At 36.4% G+C, this 16243-nt stretch overlaps 1 protein-coding gene across 5 annotated transcripts in view; it reads right to left on the reverse strand.

Moving 5' to 3' along the window:
* LOC149771466 (uncharacterized) overlaps positions 1-16243 on the reverse strand; it is a 142219-nt gene that overhangs the window by 98099 nt on the left and 27877 nt on the right. For all 5 annotated transcript variants that reach the window (XM_089948403.1, XM_089948406.1, XM_089948407.1 and 2 more), the window contains exons 2-3: positions 8952-9028; positions 6740-6850 (exon numbers count right to left, since the gene is read on the reverse strand). In XM_089948403.1, the coding sequence (XP_089804529.1) occupies positions 6740-6850; positions 8952-9028 (188 nt within the window). The remainder of the gene's footprint in view (positions 1-6739; positions 6851-8951; positions 9029-16243) is intronic.

The raw sequence follows: 16243 nt of genomic DNA on the forward strand, positions 1-16243 counted from the left end.
TTTCAATAAAATTTATCTTGAAGACATTTTTAAACAGCTCAAGGAAGAGTATGCATGGCAATACCTGCCACAGTGGGAGATTTGTTTGCTGATATGTATTGAATCAAGACAATACACCCCCCATATAATTTAGCATCCTCACTGAAGAATTAGCATTGATAAATTCCTGGATTGCTTGAGATTCTTATATTATTCTGTTTTTCAGATTCTGACCTGAGTATTTTGTTCCCAGATAGGAAGATAGTGTAGGATCTGATCAAAATACATATACATGGACATTTTACAGTAACAGAAGATGTTGTAAATGTAGATAGCACATCAGACAGTTCATGTTCACTTGTGTTTCCCTCTACATAAATTACAAGGTTTGAACCTTGATAAATGCTAATTCTTTACATACAATATACAGGTGCTAAGACACATTAGCAGGTTTAATCACTAATAAAATGTATCAAAACAATTCTAAGGACCATGCTAATACCTAGTAATTTCTATATTAATTCTTCTTAATTACATTCAAATAATATTCTCAGCAAAGACATGTGGTTTCTCTCACACAGACAAATAGAACATTAGAACTGTTGTGAGCTTCAATATTTGTAGAAAGCGAAAATGAAATTAGATGGCTCAGTGGTAGTAAATTTGATCAGAATTCCATAAATTGCTTGAGCAAATGTGGGCTAAATGGTCACAAATGCTCACTCCTTTACCTCACAGAAGCTAAGGCAAGCAAGAACAGCCTCTTGAAGGTAAGGTTTTTGAAGGAAGTTTCACCCAAAGGTTCATGGGGGAGGTACTAAAAGAGACCACAAGACACAAGAAAGAGTCCATGGAGGTTTTTGAAAGCAAGACACTGTCTTTGCAGCTCAAAATACTTGAACAGATCTGCTAAGTGAGACTCAAATTGCTTCAAGATGGTGATGTGGAGGGTAGATTTTTCCCAGGACTAAAAACCCTTAAGAATCAGTCCTTTCTGCACTAAATGGGTGCCCCACCATGTTGTTATTGTTGTTGTTATAGGGTTTAATGCCATTTTTCAGCTCAATATAGGCTATACATGGTGGTCAGTATAAATGGTGGAGGAAGAACCTGGAAAAACTCCAGAAAGAAACACCAACCTACAAGAAGTTACTGGCAATCTTCCTCACATACCCACATTGGCCGAACCTGAGACTCAAACCCACACAGACAGAGGTGAGATGACAATGATCTATAATGGTGAGCACTTTAGACCACTGCATCTGCAAAAAGGCAGGAGTTGGGTTCATGATTCCAAGTAACCTTAAATAGGCTGCAACTACTCCCATGACCATGGTAAAAAAAAAAAAAAGAATGGTTGGGGTGCAGCGGTTAGGCTGAACAGTAAAGCCTGAAACTGGATAGACTACCCCATACAAGCAAAACTGGAGGTACTTCCTGTTTGGATGAAAGATATGGAAGTAAAGGTACATATCCTGAAGATTGATGGAGACCACCCAATTACTAGGTCTCATGGTATTCCTAACTAAGGCTGTGGTCTCCATTCTGAATTGTTCCTCCTGCAGAAATGTCTAGATATGAAACTTCAATAATTAAATTGGATTTTCCCCCTTTCATGGGAACCAGGAAAATCCTGAAGTCGAAGAAAAGATATTGGTTATTTAACACCTTCTCTACTGTACCATTCTGAAGTAAGGAGTGAACCTCTTTGTTTAAGTACACCATATTTAAATGATGTAAGAAAATGGAAGATCAAACTTTTGGAGCAGATTCAGTCATTAGCCATCTTTGTTAAGAAAAGAGGTTTAGTCTAGAAGATGTTCACTCTGCAAGAGAGGGAGCAAGTCCTATAAGGGCTGTCCACAGATGCCCTTTAGAAAGGGGTATGGGTCTACAAACTTCCTCCCTGGGCCTTTGCAGGCCACCCTTTTATTGCCCGATTACCTGTAAGGAGCTCTAAAATGGGGTTGTTGCTTTAATTGAGGCTGCACAGCCCTAAAGAATTTAGCTAACTGACCATAAGAGCAGTCAGGATGTCTTCACTTCTTGAAGAGTTTCGAAGAGCCAAGAGTTGATGCAAGGAACAAGTTTTGCTGGTCTCTCAAACTGTATTAAACTTGGGCACATTGATGAGGGCAGAAAGGTCTTCATCAGCTCCCTCCTGGGAGGCAGAACTATGTGACCCAAAATCCCTGTTTCAGGAGAGACTTGGGGGAAAATGAATTTGAAATGGCTACTCCTCCCCTAGAGCTAATGGACTGTTCTTTGCAGTGGACTCTGCAGGTGGGTAAGGGCAACTCTCTTCCTGCCAAAAGCATTTTGAAGAAGTTCCAAAATCATGTGGTCAAGGTCAAGTAGTCTATAGTTGCATGTCAGGAAAGGGTCATTTGCTTCCCTGTAGTGGAAGGCCACACTTCTTTTAGGGATTTAATGGGATAATTGGGAAGGGGGATGGTGATCTGACCCACATCCCTAATCTGGCATCTGTTTGCCAATTATTCCAATCCTCTGCAGGATGAAATATGAGTCTGAAGTGAGGGAGGATTGTCCAATCCCTGTCCCCATACTGTAAGGGGCAGTAATGACTGGTACCTGATGCCCAGAGACCAGGTCATGGGCACCAGGCATTGACTGGTCAGGCAACTCATGAAGACCATTTCCCTGTTCCAACAGACTTTGATCTGAGCTTTAAATGTGGTTCACATATCTTTTTATTAAATTTATTTAAAAAAATAGCGTTGACCTTTAGCATATTGAGGTCAAAGTGCACTTCAACCAGAAAGGGATTTGGCTACACTTACGTCAAGATTAAACCGTGCAAAGTATGGTGAATAGTTTAATCCTGGCTCAAACAGGCACACAGCATTAGAAAATGCTGCTTGTGTTGAAAGCAATCTTCCATTATACATGTAATAACTGCAGGCAAACCTGGAACACAATTTGAAGGACATCTACCAAAAGTATTATGTTTATCTCAGGAGTCATGTATTCTTCTATTTTCTCCCAACAATAGTAATCAATGGAACAACTGCAATTTATTTTGATAAGACCATCAAAATTTTGTCACCATTTAACGAGGTGTTAGGGTTTTTAAATAGAGAGATTGAGTTCTGTTATCAGAGATATTGTATCAAACCCTAAATCCAAATCTTCCACTTTTCAATATTTAGTAGGTCTCCCTGATAAGATAAGGCCCAGATCAATGACCATATCCTAGCAGCTAATCCCTGCCATCTACAGGTCTCTAAATTAAGTTATACAGAGGTATGAACTAAGGGTGCTTTAAGAATGGGTTGGGTCTGATAACAGGGAAAGAAGAAAATCTGGAAAATTAAGTAACATATACAAATGTTAATAAGTCCAACTGCGAAGCACCATATAGCCAGATCTACAATTGCATAATGTACTGGCAGATCTGCATCTATGCACTTTGTTAAGAGTAATCAGTAGAAAAAATAGCACAGACTCAGATCTGTCAGCACATTATTCAATGGCAGATCAATATCTATGTTGTTTGCAGTTAGGCTCAATTCGTATGCAAGTATAGACAGTACACGAAAAAGGTAATAAAAAGTGAATTCATGAAACATGAATTCCCTTCAACAGTTAACAAAATGCAAAATTATATCAGACAAATGGTACATGGGACAAATGCACAGCTGGATATGGGTGAAACTACCTACCCCTTGTCTATTTGTCAAGGGGCATAGGAAAACTGACACTATTACAAATAAAGGCAAATTTGGATGAACTAGTAATGTGTCCATGGAACATGGATACCACCTACTGTGAATGATCTAAATACAAAACCTACCCAGACAAGCAGACAGAAAGACATTGTTGTAGTTGGGTTTAATGCCATTTTTCAGCACACGATAGGCTATACATGGCAGCCAGTATTAATGGTGGAGGAAGAACCCAGGAAAACCCCAGAAAGAACCACCAACCCACGAGAAGCTACTGGCAAGCTTTCTCACTTACCACATCTGCTGAATTCGAGACTCGAACCCATGCAGACAGAGGTGAGATGGCAGTGATCCATAATGGAGAGCACTTTAGACCACTCGGCCACTCGAGGCCCCACAGAAAGACATATGAACAAGAGTAAAAATGTACATCCCTTCCACATTTGAAACCAAACAAAAATAACTGGGTTTCAAAAATGAATTTTAAGGCTGATGACAACCAGCCTGCATTTATATTATAGACTTCTGTAACTGCCCATGCTACAAGTTATGTCCTTGATGTTGTCTGCATGGTCCAACAACAGCAACTTGTCCTGAGAATATTTATGTGGCATGCTTTTGCACTTGGTATTTTTGAACACTTGTGAATCATGCTAAATTCTGACTATATATAAAGAATAACACAAGTACCAGAAAGAAGACATGATACACCCATCTCCTTTTGCTACTAATTACCTTAACTTTTCATCTAGGAACCTGACTACTGTATGATAAGATGTGGACCTGGGTAAAGTTTCATCAAAATATCTGTAGGGGTTATAAAATCACTGCCTGGATATGGAATCAAGACCAATGATGTACATCATCCCTTATTGTGACCAAGGCAAGATATATTAAATTCCAGTTTCATTAAAATATCTTCAGTGGTTCAAAAGTTACAGTCCTAATGGACAGAGGTCACAGATCTTTGTTTTCCAATGTCATGATTTTGACTTTAAGGCTGGCGACATCGTTATGGTATATGCTAAAGAGTCTTGTCAAGATTTACAACTGTTTAAGTTTCATTAAAATACATTCACTGGTGTAATAGTTATAGTCTGCACAAAGATCATGTATGTACCACACTGTTTATATGTGATATAGGGGGGCCCTGAGTGGTCTACTGGTCTAAAGCGCTCTTCGTTACAGATCACTGCCATCTCACCTCTGTCTGTGTGGGTTCGAGTCTCGGATTCGGCTAATGTGGGTATGTGAGAAAGCTTGCCAGTAGCTTCTCGTGGGTCGGTGGTTCTTTTCAGGGTTTTCCTGGGTTCTTCCTCCACCATTAATACTGGCCGCCATGTATAGCCTATCGTGTGCTGAAAAATGGTGTTAAACCCTACAACAACAACAACAATATACATGATATATACTTGGTTTTATTTTAAACAAAATTTACACCCATAAGAATAATACACAGAATAACACTTTCCCTTACCATGACCTTGCGGCAGAAGTGCATGGCTATGGTATGCAAAACCATTTAGTTATGATCTATACCTGGGCAAAGTTTCATGAAAATCTCTCCAACCATTACAAGGTTATGAGCCAGAAAAGTAAATGTCAATGGATAGATACAGATAGATTGGCGATCATGCAACATAATATTCATAGCTTAAAATGGCATATAAAATTAAAAATAAATCATCTTTTTTAAGTGGACAGGCAACAATACCAACAACTCAATTATTTAAATGTTGTTGTTGTTGTTGTTGTGGGTTTAATGCAATATTTCAGCACACGATAGGCTATGCATGGCAACCAGTATTATTGATGGAGGAAGAACCCGGGAAAACCCCGGGAAGAACCACCAATCCACAAGAAGCTACTGGCGAGCTTTCTCACATATCCATGTTAGCCGTTATTTAAATGAAAAGACAAAATGCAATTATGCAGCTAACATTTGCCCCTGGGTCCAGGACCTTGGCTAAAAGGCTCAAAGGTGGGAATGTGATAAAAAATTGTTAAGTGTCAGTATAGGTGTTTCTAAGCTAAGACTTAAAGTTCTCTGTTTGCTGTCCTCCAATGAACCCATCAATACTGTTGTTAGACTTTTTACAATATATCTCAGAACTTTTTTTCTTTTGTGCACAATAGTTCATGTAAAATGTTGACGTTTTTACAAAATCATGCAACAGGCAAACAAACTAAACTAAACAAAGTTTTAAAAAAAAACAAAATGGCTGGACTGATTTAACTACTAAAACTGGCACTCCTACATCTCCTCCTCCACTCGTTTTGAATCGGCTAATATTACACGTATGATTAAAGAATTGTATGTGCTGCCTTTGAAATTTAAAACCATGGTGATATTCTAAGCAAAATGTCATTTAGGTGCAAGTAGATTTTACACGGCCAACAAATAATTTATAATAAAGTGAGTTACCACTGTTGAATCTATACAATCCAGTCAGATTGTAATTATAAAATAATGGGCTAATTATCATGTGAAAGTGATACAATTATACCTCCAAGAGGGACACATCAATATTTTAACATGCAACATGCATTAGATAATAGAGGCAAGCATATTATATTGATCAACCTAGAAATTATTTCAAAAAGTCTCTCACAAGAAGATACTCTACCGCAGGACAAAATGGATTATTAGAAGCATCTACAATTTCTACCAAATCACAAATAACACCTATCATTTACAAAATTCTGGTTTATATCATGTTCATTATGGCCAATTATATCTAAAATTAACTTTTTTGAAAATCCTATGAAAAGACTCAAATATACAGGATAATGAACTTAACTACAAATTTTTCAGATGAAAATCATCAAGAAACAGTTATACTGGACACACTTTGAGCTTTTTTTACACAAGTGTATTGTTTGGAAAGTTTGGAAATGCATCAGTAACACATGAACAAGTTACTGTGAAAACTACTTCTCATGACACCTGTGACTTAACAATTATTTCACCTGCAAAAAGAGGCATACCTCTCACAACATCGCTAATATGTATATGCTATACATATCTGTGAAACAAATTATTAAGTAAAATGTAATGAGTTATCTCTCCTTACCTCCCTCTCCTCCAAAACGATTCGATATTGGCTGGATATACTCTTAATCTGCAACTCTGAGGCCTCTGCTTTTTCCTCTAGCTCTTGAATAAGCTTCTTATGTCTCTCGATCTATAAAAAATATGAAACTGCTTAATGTAAAGACCAAATAACTCTGTTCATTGTTGCTATATGCAGATCTCTCTGTACAATCTTGAAAACATATGTCCACAGCCATTTTCAAAACCTGACAGTCTAGTATACAGAAAGCTGCAGACCCAATATAAATGACACATTGATACTGGTTACAATAACTAAATATATATATTTTATGGATCTATTCAACACTGACACAAACTACTGGTACTGTTGACAGTGATACTCACCTTGAAGACTGAATAATAACTATTACAATTAAATGGCTTAGGTCTAATTGATTTAGCCACTGAAGGGTGCAATAAAATTCCACTGAATCATCAGACATCTAACTGCCAGTGTTCAAAACTTCATTAATTTGTTGCAGATAAAAAATGTCTTTAATATCTTCATCAAGTAATTAAGATATTTACGAGATGTCTTCAAAGAGAAACTTAGGAATGGAAAATATTTTCAATGAAGGAGATGATATGGGGGAAGATATAAATTTATACTGTTCACAAAGAATACTAGTACTTATCAGACACCTGTCCTTTTGACATAATACGGGGAGATAATGGATTCAAGAATATCCAATTTTCCGTTAGACCAACCATAGTAGTCCTAAAATAAGACCACTTGCTTGTAAACAGTTTATAGAAAGCAGCAGATTCTGTCAAGGTACAAACTCTATCCTGCTTTGCTTCTTAATCTAACATGAAATGTTTTCAACTTCTTTTACAGTGCTAGTTTTTTTCTTCTTCTAGGAACTTAAGATTGATGCTAATTTCTCAAATACTGGAAAATTAGATTAACCAATAACTGAAAAGCATGCATCGCATTTTGTAAATCCTAGCATTATTTACTTTGTTAAATCTTCCCCACATTCCTGTATTTAGAAAAGTACTTTTTTGTTCTAAGGAGGGGGTGGGTGAGTGGTGGTGGGTAACTGATTTCAGTTAACAATATACACTAATATACTGGCATGGTCTTCTTAGCTTTGGTGATTTGTCAAGTCATATAATTAGAATTCGACAGGAACCTCATCTGAGATAGTTATGAAATTGCTAGAGAATGAATAATAATGCTAATTTTCCTACACTTAATGAAACAAAATAGCAAATTCTGATCTTTGTGATATGACAATGTCAAGATCAAGTACAATGGGCAAGTCTAAAAAACATGGATCCAGACTTAGACTTATCTAAGATCTAAAAACATGTAGTATGGCTCAGGGCCTGACTTGCAACCAAAAGAATGCATGTTCAAATCCTGTCTGACAGACTGACTGCTTTGGTATGTCTGTGGTATGGCATTTTATTCCAATTGTCTCAGTATGGTGCAACCTTGCATGTACTGATGTACCATTAAACACCACTCAATCATACAATCACTCTAACATCTCAATGCCTTCAGATTATACATTAATTAAAACAGAACAGGTGATTTAAATAACAGAGCAAAGAATTAAAGAGTCTGAAGCGATGCATTCTTGCAAAAATGTACAATTTACGGTCAGAGTATATACCAGAATTTTAAAAAATTCATTGCCTATGAATATAATCAGGGGGAAAATTTCTGAGTACTTGGGGAATATTCAGATAGTACAAAGAGTTATAAACTTTAATTTACAATAGCAGCTAGTACAAAAATTATGAAGATACATGGTTTCTTATGGTTACTTTCAAGCTCAATAAATTGATGACTTGCACCAGTCATGTATGCTACGAATAATCAGGTCAAGGCTTTGAATTTTCTGCAGTTTTCACCCTCTCTGAACAGACGACATGTACCATCAAAATGGCAGAGGTCAAGCAAGGACATGGCTTATCTAATATGGTGTGCAGCTGAATGAAATCAGCATCTTGGACCTTCTGATAAATTTTACAAAAATCATTAAACAGATCATGTCAAATTCAAATACAGATGTATTCACCATATAGCATGTCAATCCAAAGTTACAAAGGTCTTATCCCTAACTGACAAGTTATTTACTCAGTGATTGCTAATTCTAAGTGTGAACATTTCATACTGTCCAACCATTGTATGAATGACCAAACACCATCAGTTTATGCACAAATTTTAATTGCACACTTACCTCTGTCTTTTGAGTTCCGCAAACAAATTCTAGCTCGTTGACTTTCTCTTTTGCAAGCTGCAGCTCTGTGGCATGATCTGAAAGGCAAACACATAACACTTGAAAGACCTCTAGCGGGAACAATCATCTGTCCACCTGGCAAAACTTCCTTATTTGGAAAGTAAGATAAGACAAGCAACTATTCTCTTGTCTTTGATTGGATGAGTTGCACTTCTCACAGGGGGTAACCGAGGGGATAAAAATTCTCATTTTCAAGCTACCACTACTGAGACAGTCACCTATATTATGGAACACATTGGGTCCTGGAGTGGAAAAAACTCCAAATATCTGAGTTTATCTAAATGTTCCTGGAGGCTTATCTAAAGTCCTCTGATACTGCCAGTATTCACAGCCATGGTAGCAAATTTGTACATGCACAGCTCTTATGGTGATAACCTGCATATAATTCTCAAGTTCATGCGAACTAAGACAATATCATAATTTTATATCAAAGAAAACCAAAAAGCATTTAAATTATTTAATGTCATTACAAAGGTGGATTTACAAAAAAGTGCTTTAAAGCAGGCTGAGGCATACCATTAACTTTATACTGTTTGTCTTTACATCATCATTTAAAATGACTTAACACCAAGTTTGGTCTTCTCATCTCCATCACAACTACCTCTTTATCTGGCCACAAGATAAACTTAGTTCTCATGTTCAGGCAAACTAAAAAAGATATCAATTTTATATCACAGAAACAAAAAACATTTAAATTCTTTTATACAATTACAAACGTGAATTTACAAAACTACTTATGCTATAAAATGTTTTAAAATCTGAGGGTCTAGGATCCTATGAAAGAATGTCTTGAAAGCATCGTGGTCAGTATAGCTTGTACAGTCATGGAAGAGTCCAAAAGTTTGAAAGCATACAATTCTACATGGAAATTTAGGGGGTTTGGGGATTGGTGGTATCTTTGTGGGTTTACCAGCATTTTCAGCTGAGAATAGGCTATATGTGGTGGCCAATATATTTAACATAGGATAAACCCTGGAAGATCCTAGGAAGAACCACTGAGCCGTGGGAGCTACAGGCAAGCTTTCTCACATACCCACAATTACTGAGCAGAGACTCAAATCCATGCAGACTGAGGTGAGATGTGAGTGATCTGTCAAGTAAGTACTTTAGACCACATGGGCAATCTGATTAAAATAAGATCTCAGCTGTCCTACACGAAGATCTGACAGTGACCATTTAGGGGTCATGTTCTTATAACCTTTGAATTAGCCAATAGAATTGCAGCTGTCAGAAATCTGAAAGTGAATCAAATCATTAGGTACACACTGATGCTCTTCAGACACACAGCTCAGCCTCCCAAATGTGAAGATCTATGATGAAGACTGGATAATAAATCAGCTATAATGGTGATAACATAGGTCACCAGAACATGAGCCCTAAGCGGTCACTGTCAGATCTTCACATAGGGCAGTGGAGATCTGATTTTAATCATACTGACCACTAGGGCACCTGAAGGCCTTCATAAAAATTCAACAAATTTTTTTATACTGTTTTCCAAAGACATATTTCCCATTCACGAATCATTTCTGATAGGAAATTGACAGTAATGGCCCTGTCAAGAGCTCTTGCAATGCTATACTGGTTAACATTTTGATACCAAAATCTTCAAACAATGAATCTGGCCATAACTTTACACCAAGAACTTTAGCCCTGCTTAAACTAACCTAAGAAACTAGCAGTTTGATCTAAACTTGACCAATCAAATGTCTCCAGTCTAGACTTATCTTGTGACTTGTGCTGGGAAAATATGACCCTGACTTAAATTTATATACTGGACTTCCAGTTTTCCAAGAATTCCGACAACTGCTGACAAATGAGTGACATGATTGTCAAACACACAATGCACAAGTGATGCTGGGCCATTTCATGAAATGACTAGACTTTACAGTCAGGTGAACTAAAAATCAATGAACTGAATATACAGGTACACTCCTTTAAATGACACATACTTCCTGATAAATCAAAAATCAACTGGGGGGGAGAGGTAATCAAGATACTGATTGAAATAAATGTTTGAACCCTCTCCAGTGCCAGGTTTTTTATATCTTCATTTTGTGCTCTTGATAAGTTGGGGTCTTTTTTTGTACTGATAACTGGCCAGAAATGATAACTTCAAAAACTAATTCTGCATGATCTTCTAAGATTGCACAAGGTTTGGAAGGTTGAGGTAAAGATCTAAAGCTGATAGAAATCACTTTTCAGATTAACATTCTTACACTCAAATGGTCTGACAAAAATCTGCTAAATAATGTTTCATTCTCGAAATAAATCTTTAAAATCACACTATGTATTTGCTCAACAAAACTGCTGTGTGGTGTTGTCTTATAATAAATTTACTGCATACTTTTGCAAAGTAAAAATTTTGTTGTCACATTGGGCTGGAAAATATTTATAAAAAATGTCTTCCACCTGTTCAAAATAAGAATCTCATGAAAATATCATCCAAAATTTTCTTCTTCATTTCACTTTAAATATTTGCAAGTGAAACAGATTTTTTACTTCGTCAGTTTTTTTTATACCAAGACACATCCTTGCTTTATACAAGAGTCCTATTAACAAAATTTCCCATCATTGGCCCAACTATCAATTTTTCAGAATCGCTTTTGTTTTAAAAAATAAGAAAACTTTTATCAATGACATACCCCCCCAAAAAAAAATTAACAATCTCCTTGAGCTTCTCATAAGATTAACATACTGTAATCCTTAAGAACTGGAAAATATCGTTAACTTTTATATGTAAGACACTGGCAGATCCTGGGGGTGTCTTGTTTGCAGGACACTGAGATCATCAGGGTATCTTGTATGCAAGACAATGATGGATCCTTGGGGTATCTTGTATGCAAGACATTGACAAATTCTCTAGGCATCTTGTATGCAAGACAATGATGGATCCTTGGGGTATCTTGTATGCAAGACATTGACAAATTCTCTAGGCATCTTGCATACAAGACAATGATGGATCCTTGGAGCTTGTATGCAAGACTCTGACAGATCCTCTGTGCATCTTGTATGCAACACATAGAGAGATCCTAGGGGTATCTTGTATGCAAGACACTGACAGATCCTCTAGGCATCTTGTATACAAGACAGTGATGGATCCTTGGAGCTTTTATGCAAGACACTTACACGAGAGCTAATATGGTAAGACAGTTTGTTCTTATCTGATTCTTTTTTCTCTTTACTGGATATGCAACAAAATTACAAAGTATTATGAAAAAACACGATGCAGTTCCATACCAATATGTTTGTATACATGTTGTAGCATTTTATTTCACCTCAGTACAATTGTGGATATATTGTGCCAATACAGGTCAAGTCTGAAAGAATGTAAAATACTGAACTGCATAAAACTTTACGAAGATAAACCCTTCCAAATAATGTTGTTGTTTTTGTTGTTGTTGTAGGGTTTAACACCATTTTTCAGCACAAGATAGGCTATACATGGCAACCAGTATCAATGATGGAGGAAGAACCCAGAAAACCCCAGGAAAGAACCACCGACCCAAGAGAAGCTACTGGCAAGCGTTCTCATATATCCACATTGGCTGAGCCCGAGACTCGAACCCACGCAGACAGAAGTGAGTCGGCAGTGATCCATAACATTGAGCGCTTTAGACCACTTGGCTACTCGAAGCCCCTCCAAATAATGTAAATATGAAGTACACAAGATAAAATATAAAATGTAAATATGTTAAAATTCCATAAAATGTGCATAAAATAAAACATAAATGTAACTCTTGTAAAATCCTTAAAACATGCTCAAAATTTGTTATATAAACCAAATTCCCCCGAAAAGTCCAAGATTATATTGGGTCAAAAATCATCACCAAGTTTCTTCATGCAGTTCACGTCAAAATGCTTCTGTCTCACAGCATCACTACAACAATGTGTTTCACTCTCAGTGGACTCTGGTTTGGCATCCACTCCGGTTGAGGTTCACCATTTAGGAGTATGCATGAGTCTGATAGGTGTGTTAACTATGTGACCAGCAAAATACCACCTTATCTATGCAATTTATTCTATACAAAAGATGCCACTCTCCAATAGTGGATTTGTTTGCTGAGTTTTCATTCCACATATTTTGGCTGCTTTATCCACCCTTTGATTAACCAGGAGGTAAGATTTATAGCAGTGAGCAGTACACAACTGAACCACAGTCAAGTCTAGAGCTTACTTAAATAACAGGTCATTAAAGCAAGTCCTGCTCCTCAATATGTATTTGCCAAAACTCTTATTAAACCAAGAGCTTTCTGACATTTGTCCTTGATGTATCTAATGTGATGAAGGAATGTTAGTTTATGGTCTAAAAAAAAAACCTAAATATTTGGTCTCCTCCATAAAAGCAATATTGCACATGATTCCAAAGGCAAGGGGGGTGGGGGTGGCAGGGTCTCAATGACCCTCCAAATTTGGGGGACAAACAACATTTTAAAGGAAAAACAAAAAAAAATGAACTAATGCACTTGAGGGGCTAAAAATTTTTAATAAACCTTGTTGATTTGACAGTTTTGCCACCAAATATATTGACATATTTCCCATGGACACTCACATCACTGCAATAAATATTTAACATGTGATCATGTATAACTCATGAAAACATTAACATGTTTGAAGATCTGGTTACCCTGAAATGAGCGGCACCAACAAATTTTCCATTCTGGACTTTGTTCTCATTAACTTGAGTGTTCAGTCCTTATCAACCTGCATTTATTATAATAAACATTTTTTCTTAATTACTTTTCATTTCAAATTAATAAATCATTAATTAAATCACAGATTGCGTATGCGCACAAATTAGTCTCATTTATAATTAATTCAGCCTCTAAACAAATTAAATCTTCCATGCCATATGTGTCACTTCAATCTCAAAAATGTCTTACATTAGCAGTGGTCAGACTTCAGCACCTCAGAGGACTAACACAAATCTTATACTTTTTTTTGAAATGGCTTCAAGCACTTGACCAAGGTAGAATAATAGGAACTGTATTTGTAGATTTCAGGAAAGCTTTTGACATGGTGGATCATGAAATCCTTTTGAAGAAACTGAAAATCTACCAGTGTGATGAAAGAACAATTAGATGGTTTACTTCGTATTTAAATGAGAGAACACATGTTTACATAAATAATGTTCTGTCTGAACCTGAAACAATTAGATATGGAGTACCACAAGGCTCAATTCTAGGTCCACTACTATTCATTTTATTTATTAATGACCTACCACTTTTACTAAGAGACTCAATAACATCTACAGATCTCTATGCAGATGACACAACATTGTCAGACATCCAAAACACAAAGCATGAGCTCGAAATTTCTTTACAGAATGCCCTAAACAAACTGGAAAACTGGTGCACATGTAATGGCATGGTGGTAAATACTGGTAAAACTAAAATATTACTTATCTCAACACGGCAAAGAAGGACAAATCTTGATAGTGATGAACTGTGTCTGACATGGAAGGATACAAATCTGCAAATAGTCTGTCATGATAGGCTACTTGGTGTTCTGGTAGATAATAACCTATCATGGACTGAACATATCAAACATACCAGTAAAAAAGTCAATTCAAGTTTATGGCTTCTCAGTAGGATAAGACATTTTCTCCCTGAAAGGCACAGGAAACTATTTTATAACAGTTACATACAACCCTATTTGGACTACTGTAGTACAGTATGGGGTAATTCAAATGATAAAAACATAGCAAAGCTGGCACATCTTCAAAAAAGAGCATTTGGGCTAATATCAATCCAGAAAGAAAGCAAGGAAAGTTTAGCTGGTAGGTTAAAAATATTACCTATTAAAGACCGAATCTGAGAAAAGCCAAATTAATGTACAGGATATCTCAGAATAGTGCTCCTGAATATTTACAATCACTATTCCAGTATAGGCTACCTGGTAATACTCCCCACCTGCGATCCATGTCAACGAAACAGTATAAAATTCCCAAACCAAATAAGGAGTTATTTAAAAAAAGTTTCCAATACTCTGGAACTCTGCTCTGGAATAGTATTCCAGCTGAGATTAGAAATGTCTACTCTATTTCCTTCTTCCAAACCCAATATATCCAGTGGCTTCAGAGATGCAGCTTAAATAAATGAATTCCTTTGTATGAGGGCCTCAAGGTAGATTAGTTTTTAGCTAATTGTGTTACCCTCTTTAAATAAGGTCATTATTATTATTATTATTATTATTATTATCATTATTATTATACTAGCAAACACTTTCTCAATGTGCAATGAATAAGACAACCAAAATGACAGAGCTCTGTGTCATCATGAATACAAAGAGTTTTAGATTCCTGTTTGAAAAGTTGAACCTGTTTTCTTCAGCCCATTTCTGAACTTTGTTCTAGCTTATCTGTAGTCGAGGATCAATATACAAATACTTGCTGAGCTATTGCAGATCCAAAAGTCACAGAATATAACGAACTGTTATACAAAATATTGGGACTCCATAGGCAATAGTGCCTGAGAAAATAAGCTAATGGATGGTTAAACAAAATACCTGGACCATGATATACAAGACAGTGTCTGAACTTATGTGATTCTATGTGTAATAGTTTCATAAACAATTATCTAAATGCAAACCCTAACACAGAGGAACAAAGATAAGCACAAACCAGTGAACCATAAAATATAAGTCCAAGTTATCTAGTTTTAATTGATGGATGTAGTACTTCTCATGATACAACTGCTGTGTCATGTGACTTCAAAAGCAATGGTGCCTGAGAAAATGCAAAGGTTAAAAAAAAGTACTGTACTATGAAATATAGGTTACAAAGACCCACTTTTCACTAAGGTGTAGTACTCTACATGACATATCTAAATACCAACTTAAGTGACTTCACCAGTACTAGTATCAAAGCCAATGACTTGAGTGCGAACCCTAACTTAGAGAAACTGAGCTTAACCCAAAGGTAAGCACAAATCACTACCGTATAAACTCATGTATAAGCTAAATAATTTAGGACAATATAAAGGAAGAAGGTGGGTCAGCTTTACTGCGAGCCAATGTGTAAACTTTACAGTTTTTAGGTCTTTTTGTTGACTACATGGCTGTAAATCTTGGGACACGAAACAATAATTTTTTCCATGTCCTAAGATATAGGCATGTAAAGAAAGTAACTTTCGGTCTTTTTGTTGACTACATGGCTGCAAATCTTGGGGCACGAAACAATAATTTTTTCCATGTCCTAAGAGACATAGGCATGTAAAGAAAGTAACTTTTGGTGA

This window comes from Sinohyriopsis cumingii, unplaced genomic scaffold (assembly GCF_028554795.1).
Source record: "Sinohyriopsis cumingii isolate HCF-2022 unplaced genomic scaffold, ASM2855479v2 utg001831l, whole genome shotgun sequence".
In the NCBI taxonomy this organism is placed as follows: Eukaryota; Metazoa; Mollusca; class Bivalvia; order Unionida; family Unionidae; genus Sinohyriopsis; species Sinohyriopsis cumingii.